Source organism: Eublepharis macularius, chromosome 16, assembly GCF_028583425.1.
Source record: "Eublepharis macularius isolate TG4126 chromosome 16, MPM_Emac_v1.0, whole genome shotgun sequence".
NCBI lineage: Eukaryota > Metazoa > Chordata > Lepidosauria > Squamata > Eublepharidae > Eublepharis > Eublepharis macularius.
In genome coordinates, this window is record NC_072805.1 from 36,789,807 (window position 1) to 36,808,495 (window position 18,689).

The following is an 18,689-nucleotide window of genomic DNA, read 5'->3' on the forward strand; positions in this document are numbered from 1 at the left end:
AGAAAATGTCGATATTCAACTTGAGCAAATAAAAATAGACAGTAAATTCTTCCAAGAACTTTTCCAAGCAACACACACAGTTTTAAATATTCGGCATCTGCTGAAGCAAAACAATATGACTAAATTTGACAGCTGGGCTTGAATCTCAGATACAATAAAAACCGATCAGCCAACATCTTCATGTGACAAACGAGAACACAGGATGCGCAACTAGATGGACCTATTCTCAGAGTTCCACTTTAACAGTAGGGATGCTGGTTACACCACGAACTTCCAGGCGCTCTACTCCTATTTTGCAGGACTCTCTTATTTAGAGCTCACCTTTCAGCAGGAAGTTCCAACAATTTAAAAATACCAATTGAACTGAAGACCAAACTATCAAAAAAAGAAGAAGAAACTTGAAACTACATACACACAATGAGAATCTCTACTAAGCCCCAGACGTCCAAGAGAATATGAGCGTTTGCCATCCAACTACAGAGACAAGAAGCACCACAGGGGGATGTCTCAAAGAGCATTGTGCATCTCAAGAGCCACCACCAAAAAGGCCCCGCTCCTGATAAGTAATAATCTTACCTTTCTAAAGGAAGGTAGGAACTGTAGAAGAGCCTCACTAGCGGATATTAAGGCTCATTTGGGAGACTAACAACCCAGGCCAGGAGTGCCTTTAAAGGAGTCTCTCTACACGAGACGCCTCAGCGCATGTTTGTCAAGTGTAGGGAGACACAATATTAGCTGGGAAGCGTAGTTTTAAAAGACAGAGCTGGCGGAGATTGCTCCTCAGAGGGTTTTCTAATTTCATCTTCATCTCCCAAAGGCACGGTCAATTTCACCTCTCCAGTCTAAAACTGCGTGCGATCGCAACCAGAGGGCAGTGAGGAATGGAAATGGGCTGGAGCTGCCTTCCAGAGCCAGGCTTGGACCTGAAGAGGTTCTAATGGGCTGAAGTTTCCCTTCTGGCATTTCACAGCCCCTTCACATATCTCCAGTGTATAGTAAAGCCTTTCCCCTGCCACCAGCTCTGTCTTTTAAAACTACCTTTCGCGGCTACCATTGCATCTCCCGACACGAGTTCTTCACATGTCCAATGTCTCGTGCAGAGAGACTCAACGTCAAAACGTGGAACGTAACATGCTCTTCCCAACCTATACTCGTCAACAAACGGATGGCAGTGCAGAAGCACAGAAAGACTGGAACCTGTTGAGTTTTTGTCTCCATTTCCTCTTCTTGAGAAAAACCTTTTTTCCTCCTCTAGTCCCAAAGCTCAGCCAGCCACAGAAAAATCACGACCCATAAACATTTAAACACGAACAGTTAAACTGCCCTGTAAAACTTTTTAAAAGATTTCAAAATGGATGACTCACCTGCCGTGAAATCATTATTCAAATCTATGAAAGCGTGAGAGTGAGGCTCGTGCATTTTGCTCTGCATATCGGGAACCGGATGCCATGTTAAGTTCCTAAGGAATGAATTTGGAGAGATTTGTTTTATACAAGGTACCACTGGGGTACTTGCTAATGTCAGCAAACCCTTCCTTCTAAACAGGCTTCATTTGGCACTGCTTGGTCAAAAAAAGATTCTCCTTGTATTCATGTTACCTCCTCAACACATCTGATAAAAGTGGGATCTGGCCCACGGAAGCTCAAACAAACAAGAACAGGTATCGTGTGAACAAACCTGCAGCTCCTTCCAGATTTGCTCCTATAGCATCAAATCTTGGTTTGGCGTTGTCTGAATTAAGCCTGTTATTTGTTACTCTCTATCCAAAGACACTGCTGTGTTTACCAACTATTTTTGTTCCTTCAATTTGCATCAGAACACCAGAGGGAGAGATGAGGGGAACAAACAGCACTCTATCAAAGGATCAAGTGTCTCAGTTTAAGAACATACTATTTACGTTCATTATTTTTCTCTGCATCGGAACAATCCAAATCACTCGTCCTCTATCCATTTGTCGACTTGCCCTTTGCCTGCAGGAGATTGTTTGTTGGGTAAATCAGCTACCAAGTTAAGAAAAAGCATTAGCTTTGTCCGTGGGGCAACTCTTCCTAAATCATGCTGGTCAGAATCTACCAGTGGTAGCATCCGAACTGCTATAGCTTAAACGAGTTTTGTATTCTTTGGCTATCTTTTCTATTCTTTGGCTATTTATACATTTGCATAGTTGTAATTTTAATTGATTAGATGTAGTGTGTTAGATGTAATATTTTTAAAATTTTTAATGGCATTTGATATTTGTATTTCTGTTATCCGCCCTGAGCCTGCGAAAGCAGGGAGGGTGGAATATAAATGTAATAAATCAAATTAAATTAAACTAATTATCTAGTTCTAGATGGCATAATCTCCCACCATCCACCGTAGCTGAAGAATGGCTTCAACAGCATCATTCCTGCAGTCCGTACTTTTCGGTTCACATCGTCTGACAACATTTGGGTCCTTTGCTCGTGTTCAGTTTTGCATTTGTTTGCTTTCCGCATACAGAAACTATTTCCAAGCGGCAAATAAATGAAATCTCTGAAATAAGATTGTCAGTGCCACATCCAGTATGTCCAGGAGTACCTCCAAAAAACTATTATACCCAAGAATCCATCTTGTTGAGAAAAACTAAACATGTAAAAAAAACACTCAAGCGTATCCATATGGCACTCTCTAGTACAAAGAAAACACAATTTGGAATTACGCAGAATGCCATCATTGCGTTAATAAGACAAGACTTGTAGAAGCCGGAATAGAGTAGAAAGCTTATGTGAAACCTAGAAAAAAAATCGTCTTCCAAACTGTCACCCAAAGACATTTAGCTGGCATTGCTTCTGCTACTGCTGAACCAACTAATACACTCTATGATTAAATATCCATTATGAAGATTAGCTTAAGATGGTTACTCCTTCAAAGCTGAAGCCCATTTGTAGTCTTACTACTTATTTAACCTTCTGCTCTTAAGGTCTAACCTCCAGTGCATGAAAACTATAACCCATTCATGGTGAGAGATTGCAAATTAATGGTTTGTGGGGAAAGGCTGATCTCTGGATAAAAGATCGGCGGAATTGGATGTCTTTGCTTGAATCATTAATAGGGGGAGGAAATTAAGGAAAGAGCCAGGCCTGTTAAGGATCAGGACATCATAGATGGTCTTCCCAGCAAACTGATGCTTAAAAGTGTAGGCACGATCACTTCAGGAGGGAAGAGAGCCATCGTGGTAGGGGAGAGTGTGCTGGCCAAGAACCAAGAAGGCCTGAGTTCAAATTCCTGTTCAGCCATGAAGCCTCAAATACTAGACTTGCTTTTTTTTTTCCTTTTGGTGCCGTCAAGTGGCAGCTGACTTTTGTACGGAAACCCTGTAGAGTTTTCCAGGCAAGAGAGGTTCAGAGGCGGTCTGCCACTGCCTGCTTCTATTCAGCAACCTTAGACTTCCTTGGTGATTTCCCCGCCAAATTCTGCTTAACTTCTGAGATCGAGCTGCCTGGGCGACCATGTCTCAATTGCCTCTACCGTCGTTCTTCCTCTCCCCAATCCCTCTTCACCCCACAACTGATTTCCCCCAACACAGTACTATCCAGCTGATTCCCCTTCCTGCCTAGAGCTACTTCTCAGCTTTTTTGCATATATTGCTACCAAAAGCACGCTGCTCTTTTTCGTCACTTTTTAAAAATCAGTTGGCAGTTCAGCTGGTAGACAAATATTTCCATTTCCAAATGGAAAGAGATATCACGCTGAGAAAGTCTGCGTTTTTTTTTAAAGAAGTCCCCTAGGAGGATTATACATTGTTCCCATTAGAAACAGGGTGCAGATATGCAAAGAAATACAACTATATCTACGGCTTTTCATACATTGCAAGGATGAATTACAATCTGGCATGCAGTAGGTGCTCTTCTTTTGAACAACAGTGCTATTTTCCACTAAAAATTTCCCTTCAGAGGAAGGGAGAAGGTGCACGAAGGGAGAGGCTTTTTTTTCTTTTTTTGCTCAAAAGCTGATAAAATCTTCCCGCATAATCATTGCAAGGTTACAGTTGCTGTCATGTACACTCTTGAAAAATGTGCAGGCTTTGTTCCATAAGTCATAGATTTTAAAACAGAAGTCATCTTGATAAAAATGAAAAAGATTAATGGCGCAAAAAAATACCCCCCTCTCAGAAGGGCAGAAAACGTCCCCCATGACACACAAGATGATTTCAACATCAAAATGCTGTTTCGCTTGATATAATCCAAAACAACTTGCCCTGTCAAAAAGACATTTAAAACAGATTTTCTAAGAAGTAAACCCTTAAGAGCAGTGAAATGACAGCCATCCATCTATATCTACATATGCATATGTTAAATTACGGGTTAATTTACCTAAATGAAGGCAACTTTAACCTTTTGAGTTAAGGACAATAATCTGAAAATATTCTTACTTATGAGTGACATGAACAGGTTCTTTAATTAAGCATCTAAATGCCTGGGGGACATGTTTAAAAAAACCCTGATGCCCTTGTTTCCATGGAAACAGAGGCAGAATCTGATTGACTTCTCCAGATCTAATGCACTTCTCTTGACAAAACAGCTAAAAATCCCGAGGGAAGGGCAAAACACTTCACAACAAACCATTTCCTTTCCAGGTGAGGAGCGCCGTCATTGATTACATATAAACCTCGAACATCTGTCAAAGGCTGTAGGCAGCTGGATTTGTTCAGTGAGTGAATGCTGTGCCATGTTCCCATGTTAAGGCATATTCCTCTATATTTAAAAGATGAACCAATGGAAGACGAGGCCTCATAAAAAGTCTACAACCAGACTGAGAAGTAAAAAGCAAAGGCCCAGAAAGATGTAAAGCTTAGAGGGATACCCTTTTGTGTTTCTCTTATTATATTCTCTTATTCATTTACAACAGGTATGCATTGCCTTTTAACAAATAGGCCTTGTGAAGGTTTATGCAGCAAAAATTGAAAAATGGTTACAACATTCTGAAGCCAATTCCAGCTACAGTAACAGTGAAATCCTAAGCAGCGTTACTCCAGTCTAATCCCATTGATTTCAATGGGCTTTGGCTGGAGTAACTCTGCTTAGGATTTCACTGTAAATCTTCTACTCTTGTTTTAAATTGTGTAGACCTCTCACTGAAGTCAGCATCACAACCCTCTGATTACTAAAAGGTATGCCCTGCTCTCCCCCCCGCACCACTGTCTGAAATTTTGAACAGTTTGAGCCAAAACAAACAAAAAGCTTATTTCTAAGCTTTCTCCAAATTTTGGACTTCTGTGCACTCCCCTTCACAGTCAGGAATATGGCAGGAGCCAAGCGCCTGTGCCCAACCCTCACCCACAATCCTGCCTCCTGATCAAAATAAGGCACAGCATCCTTTCAAATAAACCAAATTTGCAGCATTTCAGTTAATTTTCCCTAACCTTCCATAATGTGCAGCAACCTTATCTGAGCCTAGACATCTCATTGAGTGTTTCTCTGCTGGCCAGTTATAAGAAAGAAGGATGAAGATACATGCAGCATATTGTCAGAACATGGGATTGTTTCATTACACACTCTGTGAACAGTGAACTGACACAGGACTACCATTTTCAGCAGCAGTCTCGCATTTATCATCATCATCACTGTGCTTATATACCGCTCTTCTAGACAGATTAGTGCCTCACCCAGAGCGGTGAACAAGTTAGTGTTATTATTATCCCCTCAATGCAGCTGGGGAGCTGGGCTGAGAGGAGTGGCTTACCCAAGGCCGCCTACTGGGATTCGAACCAATAGTGTTGATTCACAGCCAAATCACTTAACCACTGCGCTACAGCAGCTCTCATTGTCCACTTCTAATTGAAGTAGACTTCAATGTCTACTTTTACCCTTCATGAAAGAGGATGATAATGGAAGTAATTAGTTAACACCGGTTGCTTTGTACAATGATCAGTTATTTTAGCATCAGTACTTTATTGAACCAAATTTATTACTTTAGCCTCAACAATGCCAGAGATGTTACTAACACATCTTTGTAAGTACAGCTGTGTAAGCGTATTGGGTGTTTATGCTTTTGACAATTCTGATCAGATCAAGCTTCTCTGAAAGGCCTAAAAAGATTCTTCCCTTCCCTCAATATCTTCTCCCTGCTCTGAGTACACGGCAATCAGGTCAGACGACCGTGATCCCTGCTGCAGGTAGGCAGAACAGAAAATATCCACTGGTTTACATTTTAAAAGTTACCTGCATGGAAAAATCCCTAAGAAATGAGCACCAGGTATACACAAGCATTGTGAGACCTGACCGATTGGTAACAGACATAATCACCGCATGACAGTTCGGAACAGCAGTCCACTATCTGCCATCACTGATCATGATAACACAGAAATGGTCGATGGGAGCATTTATTTGACGATCATCATGTTCAACAAAATAGTGCTTCCGATAATAAGGTGCTGTAGAGTGAGGAAGTAAAGGATGTGCATTGCCAAGACTAGCTCTTGAACCTGAGCATTAGAAGTAATTCAAAAGAACCAACTAAATTTAAGGTGCAGCCTCTTAACCACGGTTAACTCGGGAGCAGGACATGGACTGCCATTGTCTCCCACTTCAGACACAATTTTTCTTGTTTTGCTTTGATCGTGATTTCATGGTTGATTGGCATTGAAGCAAATGGTTTATTTTCACCAGGTTCCTTCCTCAGCAGAGATTTACAACCAAGACTTGAAACTAGCCTGCAAACCCTGTCTTACGAGAGAAACCCAGACTAGCATTAACCATGGTTAGTGTCAGTGATGATATAATCTATCATGGTTAAAATTAAACAAAGGAAAGAATAAATAAATTTGCATGCTAGAGAGGCGAGGAAGGACAAAGAAGCTCAAAAGGTCAGTTACCTCCTGATCGCTTCCAGAAACTGGAAGAGCAAGAGATTTATATGTAGAAAATACGGGAATCGGGCATATATTTGTGGCCACACCATCCATAAAGTTCTGTGTCTGTTTGACTCCCACTAATACGTGCCCAAGACTATCAATGAAACCAATGGGCTTAGACTGGAGTAACTCTCCTTAGGATTTCACTGTAAGTTCAGTATATCCCTCAAAGCATCTGACAGTAAGAAAATTCATGGGCATCAACCTTGCAAAGAAGGTTCTTATGATATAACAATGCATGCTTCCAAACTGTTGTAAATAAATATGGGTTACCTGCCAATAAGTATTTCTGGCATTGCAGATTCCATTGATACTCCAAAAACATCAGGAATTAAATCACCATTGAAGCTGCAACGAGAAAAAGCCAAGTTTTTTTCCAGCGGCACAATTAAATAGCCCATGCCATAGTCAGACTGAATAACTGTCATATACTATCCCTCCTCCCCAGATTCTAGAATCTTGAAGTCTAAAAAGCAAAAACCGTATAAAGCCCACGTGTTAACTTTTTTTAAAAAAAGAGAATGACCGCTTTGAGCTTATCATTGTATCCGCTGTGCACTGTTCCAATTTTAAGTTTAAAAACTCTTCTGTGAGAACATAAACTTACTCCATGATTAGTGGCTCATCACGAAAAGTCTTCTTTAATGCAAAGTTGTCGCTGATATCTGAAAAGAGAATTTAAAAATTCATTTGGGTTATTACCTGGATTTTAACATTTCAAGCATCTCTTTTTTGTGACCACCACTGAGAGCTTGCTATGACCTGAGTTTTTAAATGAATCATTTTAAATAAAGTGAGTTGTTAAAAGGTTGAAGGCGATGGTAAGAGGCCACTATAATACAATCCCATATAAAGAACATGTCTGTATTTGCGATCAGTATCGAAGATTTAGGCTATGCGGTCTTCTATTGCCCAAGATCTGCATTGGCATGTGAAAGATATTTGGGGGATATTTTATCACGATATCCTGGGAGAGCAGATAATGATAGGTTAACTATACTACTTGTCGACAAAAGTAAATGGATAACAATGCAAACGGCAAAGTTCAGTGCAAAGCTGATAAAGGCCTTATCAAAACCATCTACTGCTGTTGCGGCTGATGAATAAATCAGCATCAATTCAAGCAATTCAGTCAGACAGTCAGCAAAATACATATTTTGCTGACTATCTGACTGAATTGCTTGAATTGATGCTGGTTTTAGTTTAAATTAGTAGTGATTTTAATTATTGTTATAAAATTGTAAGGCATATTAAAGTTTTTACTGTTACTGTGATGGTTGTATTACAATGCTGACACTGCTGATATCAATTGCTAAGGCAGTGAGCTATTGCAATAAAGCTGATGATGATGATGATGAAGAAGAAGAAAAAACTGAAGACAAAGCAAGTGTGTCAAAATTTCAGCACAATATGAAAACATGCACGAGATTTTTCTGCTACTGAGATCAATTGGGCTTGACAGTGCTTTACTCTGAATGGACTGTATCTTCAACATAACACTTTTCTAAGCATCCTTACAGCAACCTTAAAAAGAAGACTAGCATTATCCTCGCTCCCACGTAACAGAGCAAGAGATAAGAAACTGAAAGATTGCTGCTTCCTGGAAACTAAAGGGGAGGTATGCAAAGCCAATATATGAACTTGGTCTGTTACAGATCAAAACTGATTCACTTAATTTAAAAAGTTACAGTGTATAGATAGGCTTGCCCAAGAATTTTAAAATTGGGCAACAGATGACAGTCAGAAGTAGGCTGGAGTTGGTTAAGGATCTGGACAAGGGGAAAGAAAGAAAACAAATGCTGCTCAGACGCTCATCCAAACAATTTGTATCACGAGCCAAGTATTACGACTGAAACAGATTCTTTTAATGTTTCTAAAATCAGTGGTTCTTACTTAGAGTTTGATTATTCCCCCAGAAAATAAACATTGATAGGGCAGCATCGGTTTGATTCTGTAGGCGAGTTGTTAGGAGGAGATCCATTTGGGAATCGCCATTATAATCGCCGGGAACTACACTGGTGATCACACTCCTAGAATTCAAAGGAAAAGTTGTTAAGATAAACAGCACGACTTCCTCAAACTCTGTAAACAAAAATAATATTTTTGGGGTTAACAATGCCATGTTAGTTTGAACAGAATTTTGTCTCTAGGTTATTCAAACATCTATTCCATCCTACCTAGGGATGCAAAGCTGTCAATGGGCCAGGGCAACAGGTGAAAATGAGGTCTGGCAATGTGTGACATCACATCCCCCTGAAAACCCAGATGTGACATACATGAATTGAGTAAAGCTCTGGTTGTTCCCGAAAACTAGTTTAAATAATCTTATAATCTATAAAACACAGCAAAAGAGTCTCATACTTTATTTAATTATTCACCTTAGTTTTAACCTGCCATTCTTGCTAGATTACAGCATTTAAAGCAGTGCCATTTAAACAATATCAATGGGCTTAGACTGGAGTAACTGTGTTTAGGATTGCACTGTAAATTTAATGGAAACTACACTAGTAGAATCAGCAAAAAAAGATCAGTAGCAGCACTCAAATATCGAAAGCAACCAGCGAATACAGGCATTTGACAAGGGTGTCTCTAATCCATGAAAGTTTACGCAGGAATTGAAACTTGTTGCTTTTTAAGGTGTTGATTTTTGCTGCAACTGACTAGTGTTACTAATGTAAAAACTTTTTGAAAGAGGTCCTGCTTTGCCTGTATCCTAGCCAGTTAGAAGATGGAAAACCATACATGTAGGAAGGCAAAAATAAATCAAATAAATGAAAAAGCAATGAAGGTCAAAGTGAAGGTATATATTGAATATATTAAGAGTACAGAATTCACATTACCTTCTATACATGCACTTACACTACATGGACCATTATAAACCAATAAACAATTCACTGAAACATCTTTGTGTGATCATTAATTATTAACAAGAAAATTCAACAGGTACAGTAAACAACTCAAGCTGGGAAAACATCCAACCGGTAATCTTCCAATTCAACAGGTGCAGCAAGAAACTCCAACTGGGAAGACATCCAACAGGTAAGCTTCCACAGTGTAAGACAATTAGAAACAAGGTAAGTACTATATTCTCATATCTGTATGTACATGAGACAATGAATCAAACGCAGCGTCCTGTTTTTGTCTTTCCCTGTATCCTAGAGCAGCACTGGAACAAGCAGTACACAGGGACAATATTTAAGAGATCGAACCCCCACATAACCAGATATTGCATCTAAGTTGGGGGTGGCTCACCAAGCAGACCTCCAAGGAAGACCTTGGACTGTGGGTACAGCGACATCCTTAACAGAATGCAGGGTTAAACCTAATGCGTAAATCATCTTCTTTGTTCCCTTCCATTTAAACTACCCAGAATTTCAAGCTTACTTTCTAAAGTCAGTGTTCGATAACTGGCTTCCATACAGCTTCAGTGCTGTAATTTGAAATATCAAACGCAATTGTAAATCTCTGCTGCTAAGATGCACAGAAACCTAGCTCTGGCTTTGTACTTCTTGAGATCAGTAATTCAGTGGCTCTGCTTTTAGCTTCTCTCTTCTAGCGCATTAAGTACTGATACTCCTATCAGCAAACGGACTTCCTGTAAGCATAACTTTTCTCTGACAAACTGATTCCTATGCCAATTGCAAAAAATGTCTTGAAGTTCCTTGTAGCAGCAGAGCAAAAACAACGAGCGCACTTTAGCCCAATGATACATACCCATGAGTTATTTCTTCTAGACCTAAGAAACCTTTACAAGCTCCTCCTGAGGGTCTGATACATACTTGTATCTAATTACCATCAAGCCCATTTAAACAAATAGTGGATTTTTGTTTAATAAAAAGAATGGAAGTATAATGGTCAAAACACAGCTTAAAATACATTGCTGTTTGCAGAAACTTTGGCTACAGATGCAAAACACAGACTAGCAGTGCCATTGTTGCTATTTAAACTTTCCCTTGGCACACAAGGCTCAGTCAGGCCCTAAAGTAACAAAGAACCCACCACCTCAGAGTACACTGCGACGATGTTAAGAGCCCTCTTAGGCTAAGGTGACCAAAAAGCCTCCAAAAAGCAGAGCTAGCCCTTCAACGAGGAAAACAAAACAGAGTCATGTACTTAGTCACTACCTATTTCTCTTCACTAAAGGCTCACAATTTGTCATCAAATAGCAATGTTGGTAGCTGTTACTACACAAGACTGGTAGAACTGTAAAGAACCTGAACATTATAGCCTTCTATTTCACAATTCACAAATGTGAACTTTGCGGTTTTTCAGGCTTTCTTGATTTCCCCTTGCCCAACTCCAGACTTGATGTCATCCATAGCAAATTAAATTAGGCCACCAAGCAGAAGGAACAAACAGTTACAAGAAAAATGAGACTTTTCTTGGCTGGAACAAAAGCTATGTATTGGACACATACTTACGTCAACCTGAGCTTGACTTTGGGTTTAAAATAGGGTTCTTTTTGGTCTGCCAAGAAGATAATTAATTCAGTTCCTGAAAAGCAAGGAAACGTGGCCTTAGATTAAACAGAACTTCCTGATCAAGAATTAGTATATACAACAGAGAGTTGACTAAACTAATCTCACACTATGTAATCCATCTTGATTCACAGTGAATAAATGACATAATTTTGAACTCTGTCTCAGGAAGGAGTTTTCTACATCAGCCAGTTTGCTGGAACCAGTGCACTTTGTAGGCTACACTCAAAAATTCTGCAAGTAGGTTTACAATCTAAATAGATACTGTGCTGGATCTTAGAACGTGTTGAAAATAAAGACTTGCAGTTTATGGAGACAACAGATGAAGGAAGACACTAACAGTGCAATCCGAAACACACTTAGTCAAAAGGAAACTCTAGCTAATTCAATAGAATGCACTCCACACACACAGGTTTCAAATCCATATGGAGCCACTGGGAGAGATTATAGAGAATTGTGAAATGTCATAAGGATGCAGAACCCATTTCTTTTTGCTGGCAGTGTCAGGTGAGTCAGTGGATGATATGAACAAGTGTCCAAAGGCAGTAATGTACTGGCTGAAAGCCCAATAAACTAAAGCTTGGGACCAAGGTGCTGTTGAGTGACAAATCAGAGATTAAGGAATCAGTACGTTCTGCTCTCCTTAAAGGAACAAGTTTGTAACTTGAGGGTGAAATCACATCCTACCAACAAGGGATCAGGTTTCCTCAGTGGCAGGTAAGCTGGTTTCCAGACCACAGGAATCAGCTCCCCTGGAGAAAATGGCTGCTTTGGAGAGTGGGCTCTATGGCGTTATATCTCACTGAGGTTTCTTCCCTCCCCACACCCTGTCCTCCTTGGGCTCCACCTGCAAATCTCTTGAAATTTCCCAGCCTGGACCTGGCAACCCTAGTTTAGGTTTTTTGGCATTCCCTCCCTTCCTCAAACCCCGCCCCTCCAGGCTCCACCCCCCCCCCCCAATCTCCAGGAATTATCCAACCCGGAGTTGGCAAACCCCAGAAACAGGTGAAGCTGAGCGAGCAGGGGAGTGGCTGCCTCCCAACCAGGGATGGCGCAGGATCTGAACCCAGGGCCTCTCACCTCCCCTCAGCACGAAGATGTCGGTCTGCTTGTCGGAGTTGAAGTCCCCGAAGGCGGCCACGGTCCCGAAGGCCTGGTCCCCGAAGAGCTGGGCGGTGACATCCTCCAGGGCCCAGCCCGGCCTGGCCGCCTCCGCCAACCCCAGCAGGACGAGCAGCAGCAGCGGGGCGCCCCCGAGGGCCCTCAGGCGGCGGGGCCCCATGGCGCGGCGGCGGCGGCGGCGCCCACCACGATCATCACCCGCGGGCGCGGCGCCCGTCACCATAGAGCCCGCCCGTCACAGTTCCGGGTTCGCTTGGCGGCGCCGCGCGACGTTTTGCGACACTCGACGGCCGAGCGGGGCAACGGGCCTCCCTCGCGCGGGGGATTGTGGGAGCACCCGGGGGGGGGGGTCGCTTCTCCTCCTCCGCTGCCGCCATGGCCGCCTCCTTGGCCGACGTGGGCTGGAAAATGCTGGAGCTGCGGGCCCGCGCCAAGCGCTCAGGTCTGACCCCGCTCCTCCCGCCGCTTCCCCGGCTTGGGCTTGGGGAGGGGGAGCTTCGCTTCGCCTGAGGCTGTGGAGGACCCCCGCCAGGCCCTTCTCCGCCTTTCCCCCCCACACTCCAGCCCCTGCTCCTGCTGCTTCTCTCTCCCTCTCTTCGCTTCGGGCATCACAGTCTGACAACTGCCCAGTGGTTCCTCCCTTCAGGCGCCTTGGCAAGGGCTTGACGACCAGGGTTGTCAGCCTCCAGGGGGTGCCTGGAGACCTCCCGGAATTCTAACTAGAGTTGCCAGCACTGACTTGGGAAATTCCTGGAGACTTTGGTAATGGAGTTTGAGGAGGAGCTGGAGCTCGGCAGGTTATAATCCCATAGAGTCTACTGACCAAAGCAGCCATTTTTTTCAGGGGAACTCATCTCTGTCCCTGGAGATCAGTTGAGATTCCAGTAGGTCTCCAGCCACCACCTGGAGGTTGGCAACCCTGATTGTACCTGATCTCCAGGTAGGGTTGCCGGCCTCCAGGTGGTGGCTGGAGACCTACTGGAATCTCAACTGTCCAGGTGACAGAAATCAGTTCCCCTGGAGAAAATGGCTGCTTTGGAGGGAGAACACTGGCACTCTATCCCATTGAGGACTTTCCCCTCCCCAAACCCTGCCCTCTCCAGGCTCTGCCTCCAAAATCTCTAGGAATTTATCAACCAGGACCTGGCAACCTTATCTCCAGACCACAGAGATCAGCTCCCCTGGAGAAAATTTCAGCTTTGGAGGGTAGCCTTTATCCCTACTTAGCTCTCTCTCTCCCCAAAAGGCCATCTTCCCCAGGGTCTGCCCCCAAATCTCTAGAAATAGTCATAATAAATAATAATAACAACCCTATTAAGTGCAACATTCTCTTAGTTTCAGGTAGGTGTCTGTACCCTTAATAAGCTTCAGAACTTCCTCCACATACCTGATAAGAAACTGCGGTGCATTGAATAAGTTTCTGGAGTGCATCTGTAGTTCACAGTGGGCCAGGCCTCGATTGTAATTCTGTGTAAAATAAATTTGTTTCAGGTGCGTAGCCGTGTTGGTTTGCAGTAGAACAGCAGGATTTGAGTCCAGTGGCACCTTAGAGACCAATAAGATTTTTAGCGTATAAGCTTTTGGGTTGATAGAGACCCAAGGTTCACGTTGGCTTTGGCCGAGTATCTCTACCGTATTTTCTTTAAAGAAATAAATATTTCCTATCCGCTGCTCAAGATCATTGGATTGAAGGAACTTGAAAGGATAAGCTTTAGAGAATCAATGCTCTTTAGCTGTATCTGAAGCAGGGAGCTTTGAATCTCAAAAGCTTATACACTAAAAATCTTATTGGAGAAAACGGCTGCTTTGGAGAGTGGACTCCAGGGCATCATTATCCCCATTGAACTCCCTCCCTCCCCTAAATTCCATTGTCTGCAGTCTCTCCTCCACCTCTCCCAGAATAATAACATCCCTGTTAAGTGCAACATTCCCCATGCGACATAGCTTCAGGTGGGTAGTCATGTTGGTATCCAGTAGAACAACAGGATTTGAGTCAAGTGCCACCTTAGAGTCCAATGAGATTTTCAGTGTATAAGCTTTCGAGAGACAGCTCTTCAGCTCACATCCCTTCTGAAGACCCTCCCATCCTCAAAACCTGCCCTCTTCAAGCTCCACCCCCCCTCCCAAATCACCAAGAATTTCCCAGCCTGGAGGTGCCAATCCTAGTGACCTTCAAGGAGACAAACTTGTGTTATCCATAAACTTTTCAAGGCTGTTCCGGTATAATTTTTCATGGACTAAAGAGCCCTCCCCACTTTATCATATGCATGAAGTGTACATCATGCAGTACTATTCTTGGGGAAAAAGTGCCGGTGTTCATATATAAGGTTAAAAAAATGTTCAGCAGTGTGTCTCACTTCCCTGATCTAAACCCGTTGAAGTCTTTAGATGCAGAATTTATTTATTTAAAACATTTATATGTCCTTCCATCTTTCCTTAGACTCAGAAGGGCTAAGAACGCAATAACAACTTACATTTAAAAATATGCATGGTAAAAACAAAAATTAGACTCTGATAATTTCAGATGAGTAAATGTTAGTCTACAGCAGTAAAATAAAACAAGAGTCTAGTATTTCTGTCGATACTACCATCTTATTACCACATAAGCTTTCTTGGGCTGGAGCTCACTGCAGCAGATGTACCAATCATGAATCCAGCAGGCAGATATATCTATACTAAAAAAAATATGAAAGGTGGAAGCTGTTACAAAGGAAGACCAGTTTAAAACAAGATTCAATTAAAAGAGTAATCAAACCGAAACGAAATCTGGATAAGTAGGCAAAGTAGATTAAACAGATCTAATTAAGGAAAGTGCAGGGTGAAATGTGATTAGCAGATCCAATTAAGTAAAGAGACACAACTGAACTAATGAACTTCTGTCGAGTGTGGGTTATGGTATAATTAGCACCTATAGCAAGTGAGAAATCCCAAATCCTTGATCAAACCTCATTCAGGCTCTCTTGTAGATGAAAGGTCCATGTAGTCTGATATCCCACTGTGGCCAACCAGAAGGTCTGCCTGAGGCAATAGTCACTTCTTGTAGTTGCCGTGGTTTAATAAATGCCTGTGATGTCATCCCCTGATGTTTTGCTGAGGAAAGTTAAGTAGCTGTGTTGGTCTGCAATAGAACAACAGGATTGAACTCCAGTGGCATTTTAGAGGCCAACAAGGTTTTCAGAGCGCAAGCTTCCAGGTTTCAAAGCGCCCTTCTTCAGATATGAAGGTTTGACCTTTTCCAGACCTGCCTAGGGAGGGCTGGTGCTTAAAAATTGGTTGCCGTCCTGGATAGGATTGAGCACTTGACCAGTTGAAAAGATTTGGTTACCCAATGGGTCAAATAACATTCAAAGATTCTGAAAGCATTATTTTCATTAGAACAGCAAAAAATTAATTATCGGAAAGTTTGATACCAAGTTAGTTAACTGTTACTGGGACAGCTAAAATAGGCCCTAGTAACAAAACTACTTGCTCTACAGGTGCCAATTACATTTCTGTAGATGATTAGAGAACACCATAACCTTAGACTTTCCTTGAGTTATTGTCAACAATTTTGCATTGCAATAGTTGAAGAAGGCCTTCAGCTAGGAGGCCTTCAGCTACGAGACCTAGCTAGAAGAAGTATGTTGTCTGTATGTAGTACCACCGAAATTGGGGTTTAAGCTAACCTTGGAGGATGAAATATAGGGTCTCTCAAAAAAGCTGCCATATCATTTATGTACAGATTAAACAATATCAAGCAGCCTTGCTGAACACCCTTCTATAAAGGGAGAGAATTGTACAAGTGGCCTTCCAAGCTACTTCCAAACCCAAGCTGAAAGAGAATCATGTAACTTTAATTAACCATAACAGTCTTTGATCAATTGAAGATTTCCCTAACTTGTCCCATAAATGATCCCTTGGAAGTGAATCAAAGGCCACCCTTCTCTTCAGTCTTCTGTTCACTCTCATATTTTCCTTTCTCAGTCTTCAGAAGCTATATTTTTTCACTTTCCCCCTTAAGTTCTGCTCCCTCCAAACCCCCTCTTCCTTTCCCTTCACTGTATACTCTTCTTCTGCTCTCAGTTTCCTTGGCCCAGAACAACCCTTTCCCTTCCTTGGCCTGCAGCTATTTTTGCCCTCCATAATCTATCCGGCAGCTTCACAAGTCACTCAGAAAGGCAGCGCTAGCTCTGGCTGACACTGAAGATGCAACCTCTGCTGTTGTCTGGTTTACATTTATCCTCCTGGCACAGATATAAATATCACGAATAAAAAGTCTTCTGAGAATGTATGATGGAACTGTGCATTGGGCTTGAGAAGCTTGCATAACCTTCTGCATGTGTTAAGCTTTGACTTGTTTTATTGCTGTAGAAGTTTCTCGCTTTTACCACACCAAGGATTTTGCACACATTTGTAGTTCCTTCCCTTGGGGGCTGGGGTTCTACTTACATTGCTGATGCCAGTCGTCACATAATGATGGTCCCAACGCTAGCCAGTAAATACAATCATTTGGGCTTGGGATTTCAAATTCACATTCTGCTGTGATGAATGATTTATTTATTTATTATTTTAGATATTTAGCCCGTCCTTCCTGCAAGCAGGCTCAGGCGGGTTATTACTAGACATGGGCACGAACCACAAAAAAAATCGAACCATGTGGTTCGTGGGGTTTCCATGAACCAGGAACCACGAACTCCCACGAACTGGGGCAAGTTCGCGAACCAGTTTGTGGTTCGTGGTTTGTGGGGTTTAAATGCCCCTTTCCGGCCGCTTAGCAGCGGCAGAGAAAGGGGCATTTGATCTTTTAAAGGGCCCTTTCCTGCCGCTTGCAAGCGGCAGGTCCCTTTAAACTATCAGGTGGCAGGGGGGGATCCTCCCCTCGCCGCCTTCCAGCTCATAGTTTAAAGGGACCTGCTGCTTGCAAGTGGCAGGGCCCTTTAAACGGCCCAAAGCCCACAAATCCCCCACCCCCCACCGGCTTCCAAAAAGAGGACCCATTAAGCATGATGGAAATGTGCCTCAGGCAACTTAAAGTGAAATCCTAAGCAGAGTTACTCCAGTCCAAACACACTGATTTCAATGGGCTTAGACTGGAATAACTCTGCTTAGGATTTCAGTGTTAGTAAACTTTGCAAAAAGTCATACTGCTTTTAACTATCAATAAGTTTGATCTCATTTCCATTAGAACTCTTCCAGCAACACTTCAGGCCATCAGCCTTTGGGGTTTTTGCCTTATACGCTCAGGTCACAGCATAAAATAGGTTACAATGGTACTCTGCAAATAATAGAAAGGTTTCCTTGCCTTAAGTATAAAGATACAAACTAGATGAAGTAATAATCTTTTGTCAAGTCTTCTGCTAGAGTAAGAATATGTATTACGCAGTGCTGTTTTTTGAGAAAAATGGAAATGTATCGAGATACTATAGAATTTCTGTAGATGCTTAAAATATCAGTTACATCAAAAAAACCAGTAGTAGAATTAGTGTGTTCAAATGAGATAAATATTTGAAGTCATCCTTTTTTTGTATAATACTAACTGGCCTGGTCTCTGCTCAGACTCTCACTATCAAAGCAAACGGAAAGGGGATTAGTAGGAAAAGTTGTGGACACTGACTGAATTAAATGAAAATAGAGGAAAAAGTAAAAAAAAGGAAGACCTATACCATAAATAAGTAAGGGGGGAAAGACTATCAAGAAAAAAGTAAAGGAAAAACAGGATGTTTTAACTAGTTTCTTAAAAAGCAATAAAGAGGAAGCTGATCGATTTAACAAGTTTAATCGTTCTGATTTTTAGGTACATTTACTTCCAAAATTCTTAAACCAATGAATTTTTTTATAGTGCCTAACTCAGAGTGGTGACAATATTCAGTATTGTTATTATCCCCACAATACAGCTGCGGAGCTGAGGATGGCTTACTCAAGGCTGCCTGCTGAGCTCAGGGCAGTCATGGGATTTGAACCAGCAGAGTGCTGATTCGCAACCCAACCACTTAACCGCTGTTCATGGCTTTGTCATGATTATTTGAAGTGAGCTTATTTTATCTTGAACTTTTTCATAGCAAGAATTTGTCCCAAAGTGAGTTGAGATAAATAAGTAGATTGGATAAACCGTTGTTAGATCTCAAGAAGGGTTGAGATCTGTGGTGGGAAAAATGAACGGGTCTGAACAAATGCAAAAAAATCTACTGATGGCTTCCTCAAAAAGAAGCCTGAGAGCCACAGGAAGGCAGCGTGTT

General features: G+C 42.1%; 2 protein-coding genes across 5 annotated transcripts in view; one reads left to right on the forward strand and one right to left on the reverse strand.

Moving 5' to 3' along the window:
• The window catches only part of ITFG1 (integrin alpha FG-GAP repeat containing 1), a 136,092-nt gene extending 123,369 nt beyond the window's left edge, over window positions 1-12,723 (reverse strand). Inside the window, exons 1-6 of the mRNA XM_055000558.1 lie at window positions 12,433-12,723; window positions 11,296-11,368; window positions 8,768-8,904; window positions 7,482-7,539; window positions 7,148-7,222; window positions 1,365-1,459 (exon numbers count right to left, since the gene is read on the reverse strand). Of these exons, the coding sequence (XP_054856533.1) occupies window positions 1,365-1,459; window positions 7,148-7,222; window positions 7,482-7,539; window positions 8,768-8,904; window positions 11,296-11,368; window positions 12,433-12,697 (703 nt within the window). The 5' untranslated portion in view covers window positions 12,698-12,723. The remainder of the gene's footprint in view (window positions 1-1,364; window positions 1,460-7,147; window positions 7,223-7,481; window positions 7,540-8,767; window positions 8,905-11,295; window positions 11,369-12,432) is intronic.
• Window positions 12,724-12,817: 94 nt separating this feature from the next.
• Window positions 12,818-18,689, forward strand: part of PHKB (phosphorylase kinase regulatory subunit beta) — a 142,096-nt gene continuing 136,224 nt past the window's right edge. For 2 of the 4 annotated variants that reach the window (XM_055000356.1, XM_055000355.1), the window contains exon 1: window positions 12,818-12,916. In XM_055000356.1, coding sequence (XP_054856331.1) covers window positions 12,850-12,916 — 67 coding nt within the window. In that variant the 5' untranslated portion in view covers window positions 12,818-12,849. The remainder of the gene's footprint in view (window positions 12,917-18,689) is intronic. The other 2 variants (XM_055000358.1, XM_055000357.1) reach the window with 2 other exon arrangements.